The 11654-nt window shown below is 32.1% G+C and overlaps 2 protein-coding genes across 14 annotated transcripts; both read right to left on the reverse strand.

Moving 5' to 3' along the window:
• Positions 1–252: 252 nt before the first annotated feature.
• LOC110648305 (uncharacterized) lies at positions 253–5672 on the reverse strand. Of its 11 annotated transcripts, XR_009150584.1 has the most exons (9): positions 5463–5672; positions 3708–4275; positions 3477–3591; positions 3295–3364; positions 3025–3185; positions 2878–2955; positions 2238–2301; positions 687–737; positions 253–573 (listed from the first exon to the last, which is right to left on the reverse strand). XR_009150584.1 is itself a non-coding variant. In XM_058151294.1 (7 exons), exons 4-7 carry the CDS (start codon positions 3095–3097, stop codon positions 510–512), a joined length of 399 nt encoding a protein of 132 aa, XP_058007277.1. In that variant the 5' UTR covers positions 3098–3185; positions 3343–3591; positions 3708–4275; positions 5463–5672; the 3' UTR covers positions 253–509. The 11 variants fall into 11 exon arrangements, 2 of the variants coding, with proteins under 2 accessions (XP_058007277.1, XP_058007276.1); XR_009150583.1 differs by having other exon boundaries at positions 3025–3364; positions 3477–3538; XR_009150580.1 differs by having other exon boundaries at positions 3025–3364.
• A 1613-nt stretch (positions 5673–7285) lies between these two features.
• LOC110648306 (protein FLOURY 1-like) lies at positions 7286–10642 on the reverse strand. Of its 3 annotated transcripts, none has more exons than XM_021802498.2 (3): positions 9274–10642; positions 7798–7861; positions 7286–7677 (listed from the first exon to the last, which is right to left on the reverse strand). In XM_021802498.2, exons 1-2 carry the CDS (start codon positions 10323–10325, stop codon positions 7834–7836), a joined length of 1080 nt encoding a protein of 359 aa, XP_021658190.2. In that variant the 5' UTR covers positions 10326–10642; the 3' UTR covers positions 7286–7677; positions 7798–7833. The 3 variants fall into 3 exon arrangements, with proteins under 3 accessions (XP_021658190.2, XP_021658191.2, XP_021658192.2); XM_021802499.2 differs by having other exon boundaries at positions 7798–7872; XM_021802500.2 differs by lacking the exon at positions 7798–7861.
• Positions 10643–11654: the final 1012 nt, after the last annotated feature.

Consider the following 11654-nt stretch of genomic DNA (forward strand, 5'->3'; position numbering starts at 1 on the left):
TTTCCATCATAGTTCGGGAGAATGAGCATATCAACTCTTAATTGAAATTTATAAGCTTTTATGTGGACTCACTAAACTCAAATAACAGATCCTAAAACAAGAGCCCCCTATGTGGTTTGTATGTATTAATTTAACAGCTGCAACATGTTATACAGCGTGACAACTTGGCTGGCATCTAGGCTACATAATAAGAGAGATTTTTTTTAAAACAAAAAAAAACACTTCTCAAGAAGAAAATCTTGGACAAAGAACAAACAATAAGAAGCATGTCAACTGGATGACAGGATTTGGATATACTTATTCAAGGTGCAAATAACCCATGTTGAAATTACTGCATAGACTTGCAACTTCAAACCTTCATAGAATTTGACTCGATAACAACCAGAACAAAATGCTAAGGAATTAAATACAAACAAGACACCATGGACTTAGGCCTCCAACAAAGACAAATGTGCTCAGGGCCATGCACTTTTGTCCTGCACCACCGAAGCCAGCAGCAACTAGAGCATTTAAAGTAGCATCCACACTTGCATCAGGCATGACAACTGCATGATATTTTGCTCCAATATTGGACTGAAGGAAACAAGTAAGCCAGCCAATTTACATCCACTTTGCACTCACAGAAAACTGCCTCCCTCATTAAAATGAACTAGAAATTTATTAAAATCAGATCAAGTGGGAGTTACCTGAATACGTTTTCCTTTAGCTGATGCCCTTGCATAAATATATGCACCAGCCTAAAAGATCAGTACAAGAACAAATATCATTCCTTGTCAACAAAAATATAAAATCAAAATCCAAAAAACGAAAAACCAAATGAGGATGAGAATAATAAAAAGAATCCATGACAAAAATAATCATGTTGCAAAGAGGCAGCCTACTTAGGTATGTGCCCTTCATATTATTTCAATAACTGACATGAAAAGATGCTAAAGCAGTCACAACCCAAAGATGCAGTGAAACACAAGATCCTTAAAAGAGAAAAAAAAAATGAAAAAATGAAGCAGTGGAAGAACGAAGGCTTAGAGGGCAAACAATCCTGAAGTATCAATCAGAATCTAAGAAACATTCATCTGAGGTTTTGAACATAAGATCTGAGAAGAATGTATTCTAAATAACAAGACATGAAATTTTTAGCATCCTGTAATTGCTCTTATCTTGGTTGTCATATGACCATTGGTAAACGATTCCATCATTCATTTTCCATGTTAATCATAGAACACCTCAAGAACCCATTTCATTAGCAAAGAATATAATATTCATATAAAATAAAAAATAAGGGTCACACTTAATACCAACATGAAATTAATAACTGAAGATGTTTGGACCAAATCGAGGTCATATTATTCATATGAAATAATCACTTACTACTCTAGTAACACACATGAAGATATTTTATCATATTCCACCATAGTACACAAGCAAAAACTTGTGGATGCACATGCTAAAATTAATAACTGGCAATTTCTGTAATGATATTGTACCAAACTGAGGGATTATTTAGCAACTTGAGTCAAAATCTGCAATGAGAAATGACTTATTGAGGGATTATTTTACATTTTTCATTCTTTCTAATACTTTGTCCGAAATAGCATAATTACTAGAGACTTTTCAGAAAATAGTCCCATATGGTGAAAATCCAAAATTATTCCTAGTTTCCTACTTTGTGATAAATTCCTTTGTCTATGTTTATTAAATTTGCAAATATTGGTAGAGAATAGAAAATAATCCCACTTCAAGAAGATTCAAAAAGCTTCCTACTCTCAGCAACTTTTCTTTTGCTCCATATTTTGAACTCTGCTCTCCAAGATGCAGATAAGTAAACTTGACAAACTAAGAACAGAAGGGAGCATCCGATGGATATGGAGAGTAAAAGGGAAAAAAAAAAAGAGTGCCTCCGTTGCCACAAGATTAGACATCGAGCTTTACATGGCAAGGCTAGTAACGAAGGAATTACTCTTTTCAACAAAGACTACAACTTTAATGCAATTTGCTTTGAAAAATGGAACTCAAAGACTCAAATGCTTCAACAGAATATGAATTACAATGTCTTGACCAGGTTTAAAATCTAATAAATTATTCTGTACATTTGCTTCAATTGATATGCATTAGATAAATCCTCATCAAAGTAAATATAAAACCAATTACACTAGTTAAACATTTCTTTTTGCTATAACACTTACATAGACCATGGCATGATAAAAAAAAATATAGTACTAGGAATGTCTAGCAATAACCTGGATCTTTCTCTGATGTCTTTAGAATAAAAGTATTGCCACATGTGACAGCCACAGGAAACATCTGCTAACAAAAAAATTTGAAAACAAAAAAGAAGATAACTAAACCACTAAATCTCATCAATAAACCATATGAATCGCTTATCATTTTGCTCGAGCTACTGACAAAAGCTTAGCTACAACTATGAACTATCCAAAGAAAGGGCTAAAATACCAAAACACACAATGGCAGGCTAATAGACTATTCAAATCATGGTCTCTACTCCATCATAGCCATCATCGCCATGTTTACGTCTCAAGATCATAAGTTACAGAGATGATGGCAGTCCTATGAGTTACATTTGTGGCCAGACCATAGAACAATTAATAACACAAAAAAGGTACGAGTATAATAGACTTAACCATAGTGGGATCATAGCAGGAAACTCAAATGGGCAAATTCCAGCACAAACACCAAGTGGCTCTCTAATGCTATAGGTGTCAGTTCCATTAGACAAGTTGGAAACAAACTCTCCAATTTGCAGGGTTGCCAATCCACAAGCGTGTACCACCACCTTTATGAAGGAACATCCCAGACTTTGTAGAACACAAGCACCACAAACAAGATTATCCATAGATAGTAAATAAAAAAGACACTAACCTAGTCCTAGTGACACATCAGCATATGCATCTTTTAGAGCCTTCCCATGCCAGTAGTAATGGTCGCAGACAGCATATCCTGGGAAAGAAATTATTGTAAAATCAACCAGATATTGCAAGCTAAAGTGTGTAAAATCCAAAAAATTACAATGTCTCTCCAGATAAACTCTTGAAACTTGAACATGATTCGTTGATGAGTGGTATTTGGTGTGCTTCTTCATGATGGAAATGCCTGCTTTGCAGCAAATACTGCAGCTCTGAATTCCTCATTTGTAGTCAAAGGAACTTGAGAAACAGCTAGTTGGGTTGCTTGTCACATATCAGCAAATAATTGGAAAGAATGACTAAATAATTATTGAAATGATAACATTAAGGAAATAAAATGAAATGAACTTAAGAGGGCTTTATCTAAACTTACAGGATTTATAACATCGATAAACACAAAAGACTGAATCAACAAATTTACCTCCAGTGAGATTGGGAACCCTCTGACAGATTAGTCAATAGGTTAAAATCCAGCATAACTATAAAAAACTCTAGCGAGGAGCGTGTCAGAGAGAGAGAGAGAGAGAGAGAAATATTTCTCAGTTTGCTTCGAACCTCCAGCATTTGAGATGAATTTTTGTTGATCCATGGTATGTTCTGCTGCCTCCAGGATGGCTCTGTAACCGTGAGATAATTATTCCTAACAGCAGATTTCTCAGGCCTCAAAGACCTGAAATACCTTACTACAGTAAATAAAAAAATAAAAAGTAATCACCATTGCCAAAGAGATAAAAGGGGATAAAAAACAACTGCTTTATAACTAAATATTTGGAAAAATAGCTCCACCTGTCATATTTCCTTGTCGGAGTTTAGCTTTAATATTGTACACATGCTTTGGAATTGACAGAAGATCCGGGTTGCTTTGTCTCAATCTCTTCGGGATTTGGCGAGGTTTTAGTCCAGAAAGTCATCTCTTTAATTAACTGAACTTCAGTCTCTGAGAAGCGACGGACAGAAGGATGTTCTGAAATGTCCTTTAGAGGCTCATGATTGTGAGTTCCATTTTTTACAGGAAGTACCCACAATCCATCATCCTTCTTACCCACAACTTCAAAAGCACAGTTGGTAAGCTGAGAACCAGTTTTTCTTTTCCAGGAGTGTTCCACAGCAGATTGATCAATAGCCTTCCGCCTATTACCATAAACACCTCCTTTGTCACATCCAAGGATTACTACTCTGTCTCTCTTAGATTGCTTAATAGTTACCACATATCCCTGAGATACAGCAAGGTCTCCAACATGTTCTATAAGCTCTTCATGATCTACAAAAGTTCTGGGTGGAGGTGGAAGCATTTGAGATTGTTCATTCAACTCTGCACTGCTTTCAATGTCCATCACTAAAAATGAAAGTAGTTCTGCATTAGAAAACCATATTTGTTACTTTAAATATCTCAAGTTATCTTTTTGATTATGCCTATATCAACCGAGCACCAACATCAACCACTATAATTCATCCATAAAATAATACAAATACCACACTCAGAATTTACTAAATATAGAGAATTATCAAGCTAGCTTGAGGTTGTCTTTATGACTTACCCACTCATATAAAATCAATTCACTATAATCAACTTTTAATTTCAAGCTCCACTAGCATTTGAAGTTATTACCTCCCCCACTCCCCAACCCCTGTCTCTCTCTCTCCCCCCACCACCCACCCTCCCCCCTTCTTCTCTCTCTCTCTCTCTCTCTCTCTCTCTCTCTCTCTCTCCACACATGAAATTAACTCACTCTAATTTTCACTTTGTTTCAAGCTCTATTAGCATATGAAGGCATTACTTTTCTTTTACAATCTAAGATCACAATAAGGAAAGTTTTTAAATTTAATTTCTAATTATTTTGCATCTTCTGTAATTCAATCAAATGAATTCTAAACTAATTAAATGTCACCATATTCACAAATATCACATTAACTAACAAAGATGGGCCGTGATTGGTTGAGAATAACATATTCAAATGTGCAATTCCCAACATAAGAATAACTACTGTGGAGTTGTATTCCCTATTGCCATTAACATGTACTTATGTCTCTTCCCATAAAATAGATAAAACATGACTTCCCAGCATAAGTCAGCAAAAGTAGAAGTTTAGAACAATACATCAGAGAAGAATCTTTATATTTTCTTCTTCAAACTAATTTGCGTTCATTCTAAAGGGTGATAGTCTCCAAAATCTCCCCTAACTAATTTACTCCTTTTTTCAATTAAAATAAAGCATAAAAACTTCATGATAGCTGAGGAGATCCATGCCATGTCAAAAAGATAAGAACCATAATCACAAATACTATCCATAGCTAGAATTTTAATAAAGGCAAGAGAAGAGAATGTAAATAAATTCCTCTCTCCATTGCTATATAATCACATTTTATCCAAATTTTTTTTTCCCCTCCATCTTCTCAATATCCGGCCAACAGAATGAATTATGCTTATCCAGTAACAACAAAAGCAACAATTTGACAATTCAATTCCTTTTTTCTTCTTTGCATCATTTTCTCCGGGACCAAAATGCACAAAATGTTAAAATAGCAGGAGTAGATGCACACCGGAAACAGCGATCGGCCGGCGAAACGACGATAACAGGCGTCTGGCAATTATAGAGCTTTTGGTTGTTTATAGTACGGTGATATGTCCCACAGTGGAATGGAGACGCGCTTCCACTTCAGGCAGCGAGAATTGAAACCTGGTCTCCTGGTCTAGAAGTAGAAAACGAGGATTGAAGCATGGAGCTGCTGTCCCTTTTTCTTTTTTTTTTTTTTTTTATATCTCTCATTTAAATTTAATATATTTTAATCATCAAAATTTTAATTTTTTTAAATTAAGATTTTCAATATTATTTAAAATATTACTTTTCTTAAAAATAAATTATATTTTCAAATAAAATTTAATATTCTATTTAGAATGAAACAGAGTAAAGCAAGATTTTTTATTTAATTTTTTAAAGAAAAGTTTTCATAAATTTTATTATTTAAGAGGGAGAAAAAAAGTTTTAAGGTAATTAAAAATTTTAGGGAGAAAATATTTTTAATCCATTAATTTAGATTAAAAAATAATGATATTTTAAGATTTTAACAAATTTTTAAACATCTTACATGCAAATCAAATATTAAAAGCTTACCATTAGTTTATAAAACTTTGTCACAAACACAGAATAAGCAGTAATTTTATAAATCATTTTTTAACTTTGTTAGTGTTTAACTTCTATTTTTTTTAACTTTAATTTATTATTAAAAAATTTTTAAATTTTAATTTTATTTTATAAAAAATCTTTTTAACCTACAATAATAGATTTTTATATTAAAAAATTTTCTCTAAATTACAGCATAATATTTATAAATATAATTTCAACACTTTCTAGTAAAGTGAAGAGTAAATCTTTTTTATTTCTAGAAAGTAATTCTTGTAATGGGCATTGGTGCTTATATGAAAAGTTTAAATGGCAATTAAAACGACTTCGTTTTTTTGAATTTAAGAGAAAAGCATAAAAAAGATAATTTTATTATTTTTTTAATTTAAAAACTTTTTATATCAGATTTTGTGAAATAAAATTAAAATTTAATAAAATTAAGAGAAAAAAAGTGAAAAATTAAATAAAATTCAAAGCGAACTATAAAAAGTATCCGAATTAAGAGTGAGTGAAAGATTGGCATATTATGTATATAATTAATTAAATAAAATTTAAATATTTTATAAAATTATTAAAATTTAAAAATATGAGTTATTAATTAAAAAATATATTTTTCATATAAATTATTAATCAAAATATAAAACTAATCGAGTTTGAATTTTATAGTTTATGAAAGAGTATTAAAATATTATTTCATAGAACCCAAAAACTATTATTTTACTTAAAAGAGATTAAATGAAGGTTTCAATTTATTAATTATTTAAAAAAACACAATTTAATTTAATTTAATTTAATTTAATTAATACTTGTGGCCTTAATTGTAAAAGACATCTAACCAGATTGAACTCAGCAACAAAACCAGTTGGATTCTTTTTTCTCCTGCTGCAGCAACAGTAAACAATAATTTGCTTTCTATGCTAATAATGCTATTCCAACAAAATCAAACTTATCAAAATCTAAATCAATGAAGCTTGATCTTTAGCTTAGTGATATTGAACCGCTCTTAGCCTTTTCTTCTTGTCCTGCATCATCTGCTGCTAATTATTGAAACAGCAAATTCTCATTAAGCAAGAAACCTTTCAACAGAAATTTTTTGTCACATTGGGAAATTCTTACATGCACTCGAGTTTATACATCCATTTATCAGGATTTGACATGTAATTCAAAACATGGTAAGACATTTTATATATATATATATATATATATATATATATATATATATATATATATATAAGATTATAATTTCTAATTGAATTTGTGTATAAATTGATTTACACACCTGGGTGCATAGAAGGAATTTCCTGTCACATTTAAGAAGGAAAAGTATTGACTGTATAGCCGATGCTATATCAGCGCATCACTTGGAGCAAGTGTTTCTTGAGCCTTCTCTCTTTTTTCTTTTATACAATTGGCTCTTATTGAGATTCAAATTAAAGACTTCACAGTTTTAAAGACAACTCCGTTACTACTGAGTAAAAGGTTATTGATTTTCTTGAGTCTTTTTAGTTGTTTCCCGAATCTCGATTTGCCTTTGAAAGTAACGAGATGGCAATTTTGACATGCCACCGAAGGAGAGCTCGAATTCCACTCCAGCTCCGCTACCATAAGTTTAGGTTCCCTCACCTTGACATGCCCTGCCCAATGAAAAAGAACGCATCTCAACCCTGATACATGCGAGTAATGTCACCAGTGCAATGTTTACCTAGCATTATTAACAAAGATTAAGCAGCACAAGCAAGCACTTCGCTACTTACAGGGTACTTGGAATTGGACTTCTTGCTGATACTGCTTTAATGCTCAGTTAAGCTTTGTGTGTATCTGTGCAAACTCTGATAAACTTCCATCAATATTTAACAAATAACAGCCTGATATGAATTCTACTTCCAGTGATACTCACAATCAAGAAGCAATCTTTTTCACAGGAACCAAAAATGAAACATATAGTGGCTTACTAGGTCACTATTCAATAGAGTTGAAATCCTAACTAGAAGGTAGCCTTAAATCAATGAAATGAAGAACAGAATTGCAAAGCTGCATGGCACAATACTGATAGCAGCGTAGAAGAGGAAAATAGACTGAAACAAAGAAAGAAAAGTGGAATTCACAATATTCACAATTTCACATGGTATTGTTTAATACAGGCTATAAGCATACACATTTCCGAGGATTTAACTCAAAATCATTTAGATTAGAGAAAGAGAATCCATATAGTCGACTCCAATAAATTTTTAGGATAAAAACTTAGTTGAGATGAGATTGTTTAATACAGGCTCTAACTGTTTTCTCAGCTTCGAACAACAGTTGAACCATCATGCATTTCTAATTGACTATTTGCACCTGCAGAAATCAATGTTAAGTACAACATGCTGCAGAATTGGCTTGAAAGCCTTAGTTGGAAGAAGGTAACAGAATAAGAAACTGTAACTCACAAAAGAGGTTGTTATAAAATGTGCTATTTGAACATATCTCCTTCATATCTACTACAAAATTCAATGACTAAATCAGAAAATTCCGATCTACATGCCGGTTCGTAGTTATTTATACCTACGGTTTTCTTTAACACACACCCCTTGACCCTCCCCTCACACAAAAAGGGAAAAAATTCCCCTTCAAGTTTGAAGGACTAGAACAAATCTGAACTTCACAGGTAGTCGAAAATTACAGAGAAAATTATTTTGTGTACTAAGATGGTGGTTCGTACATATTTAGCAGCATAATTGTCCATGGGAAATTTTTACCAGAGTGGCATTCTGCACAAATTTGTTAATGGAGCACAAGATGGTTGATTGATAAACCCTTATATTCTGCTTTCAAAATGATAATAAGTTTCCTTCTAAGATAGAAGCCAAGACCATGAACATACAGTTTTAACACATCAAGAACTTAACAATCCAAGATTTCCTATATAACCACAACAATCCAAGATTTCCTATATAACAGATTTAGGCAAGTCAAAACTTGAAGAACAACTGATGCACAAAAAATTCTTACAAAACAGAAATCTAGAGAGGAAAGCTAAAGTTAGAAAACTAGAAAAGCGAGGAAAATCCACTGCAAAGTGAAATCTTTCTTTAATTGTATAATTTCTAGGCATTCACATACATGGACACAAAAGCAGCATATGTACATAACAAAGAAAAAGAAAACCCTCAATTCTACGAATGGTTTAATAAACTTTGATCAACTAGATTCACATGTTAATAAACTTTATGGTACAATCAAGAACTTACAAAAGTGCGAAGTCCTCTTCAACCAAGTCTGTTTGCACGTCTACAAAACCCTCTTCCATAGCGGATTCAACATCAAAACTCGAACTGGCATAAGACCCTTGAAATTGATCAACTTCACCACTCTTCATATACTGCTTCAACTTTTCTTCACACCATCTCAACTTTTCCTCTAGCACAGTCCTTTCAGACTCATGTTTCATTAAAATCCATTGCAGTGATTCAATCATTTCTTGATCGTATTCTAGCTTACGCTCTGCCAATCTACGTTGCTGATTGGCTTCAATCTCCATGGAGCTCTTCTCGCTTTGAAGCCGTAAAATCATTGCCATTGCTTCATCAGCTGCTGATGCAGAAGCCATTCTCTCCTTCTCAAGTTCTGTATAAACCATGTCTGCTCTATGCCGCTCTTTTTTGACCAATCTCCTCAGAGCAATTGCATCAAATTCCTCATCTTCAACACAACATTTTCTTTCATCATCATCATCATCATCCCATTCTCTTTCAGATTTATAATAATCAACAACAGCAACACCATTTGGATTCGGAGGCTCTTTGCTTACCAACAAATCATCCTTATTTCTTGACTTTGAATTCCCCAACAATTTCAGCGAACTACACCTGAAAGACATCATCTTTGAATAACATACTTTATCAAAACCCTTTTTTAAACAGAATCCACATTTTTTATACCCTGATTTCCCTCTAATCTCACATAAAAAGGGAATCAAGCCCTTACCCTGCCAAGTAAATTTCAACAACTTCAACCCCAGACCAAACACCAAGAACAACCCAAAAATATTGAAAGCCGGTGAGAAACAACCAAGCAACAAAAACCCACCTTTAAATTCACTACTTCGAGTTAAAAGCTTCAAGCATGAAGCAAAATCCATCAGAAACAACCACAAAAACACCTGCAAAATTATCTTGTGCAACTCGAAAGCAGAGCAAACAACAACCAAAAAACAAAATTGAAGCAGAAACTGCATGTGGGTACCTCGCAAAGTTCTTTTCTTTTCCCCCCCTCTCTTTATTCTCTCAAAAACTCGTATCATAACCCATGAAACAAGGTGTGCCCATGAAAGAGTGGGATTATTGAACGAGAAAACAGAGAAGATATGGAATTGAAACAGGAGAAAATGGAAGGAAGAGCTGATGAATTTCTTAGTCTAAAGAAGGAATTCCACAGATAAGTAGAAGTTTGCTACGAGTCACCTTCTATGTAAGACCAAGTAGGGAATGGGCCGGGCTGGGCGGGGACAGATGAGAGATGTGTGCTGTGAGAGTGCGGGGATATATCGGGAACCGGAAAATGAGGTGTAAAAAACGAGGATGCTGCGCCGGTTATTCAAGACTCGTAAAATTCGAGATATATGGTATGGCCATCGTATCTTTTTATTTATTTTGTTTATATTAAATTCTTCATTTTTGTAGTAATACATTTTTATCATTAATATTTTATACTTTAATGTTATTAAAATCATCTTTCAGAATTATAAAATTTTAAATTTTAATTTTACTTACAATTAATTATAATATTAAAATAAAATTATTTATATAAATTAAAACGTGAAAAAGCCTTTTTTTACAATGATAGAAATGATTTTGCTATGTGACAAATAATATGGATTGCTTAATCTATCTATTAATCTAATAATAAATTGCTTAATATTATATATATACATAGAAATGTAAATTTTATAAATAATTAGAATATAATTGATACAATATAAATAATTACACATAATATATACCTTTCTATTAAAAGTAATTCTCTAAAATATGTCTTAAAAAAAATCCAAGTAAGAAATGAATATCTTTTATTAGTTTATCTTTATTTTTCTCGATATCTCTCTTATCTCTATTTCTATTTAAATTTGAGCATCGAAAAGTCTGTATTAAAGGCATCGTGAATGAACCTTTAATCTATTTTGTGCTATTTATCTTATAAGTCTCTTAACGAAGACGATGAAGTTGAAAATTATATTAGTGAAGTAATAATTTCGAGCTTTATCAATAATTAAACATGGTCTAATAACTAAAGAGATATTATTCTTAATTAAGTATTCTCCCAATTCTCTACGCAAACAAAAATACATTTAAATTTGAAAATCAAAAGAAAATAGCTTAACAAGGAATTAGATTTTTAACAAGAAATAAATAGAAAAAGTTCTCTAATCCTAATTTTCAATTCCTAGGAAGAGCAACATATTTTTGAAGAAAATAAAATGTTTACACAACAAAGTTAATGAGAAATAGTTGTTTCAACATTTACTTTCTTTAATATTAATAAAGTAATATAATTTAAATTAATTTATTTTAAGTGAATTAAATTAATATGATTTAAAAATAATAAAAATAATTTATTAATCAATTTATTTTAA

This window comes from Hevea brasiliensis, chromosome 8, assembly GCF_030052815.1.
Source record: "Hevea brasiliensis isolate MT/VB/25A 57/8 chromosome 8, ASM3005281v1, whole genome shotgun sequence".
Taxonomy (NCBI): domain Eukaryota; kingdom Viridiplantae; phylum Streptophyta; class Magnoliopsida; order Malpighiales; family Euphorbiaceae; genus Hevea; species Hevea brasiliensis.

Coding starts and splice junctions, on each gene's coding strand:
- LOC110648305 (XM_058151294.1), bottom strand. CDS start 3,097: ATGAAGAAGCACACCAAATACCACTCATCAACGAATCATGTTCAAGTT. Junction 2,302..2,877: donor TGATGTGTCACTAGGACTAG/GTTAGTGTCTTT, acceptor TTTTGTTAGCAG/ATGTTTCCTGTGGCTGTCAC. Junction 738..2,237: donor GACATCAGAGAAAGATCCAG/GTTATTGCTAGA, acceptor CTGATCTTTTAG/GCTGGTGCATATATTTATGC.
- LOC110648306 (XM_021802498.2), bottom strand. CDS start 10,325: ATGATACGAGTTTTTGAGAGAATAAAGAGAGGGGGGGAAAAGAAAAGA. Junction 7,862..9,273: donor GAAGAGGACTTCGCACTTTT/GTAAGTTCTTGA, acceptor GAGTTTGCACAG/ATACACACAAAGCTTAACTG.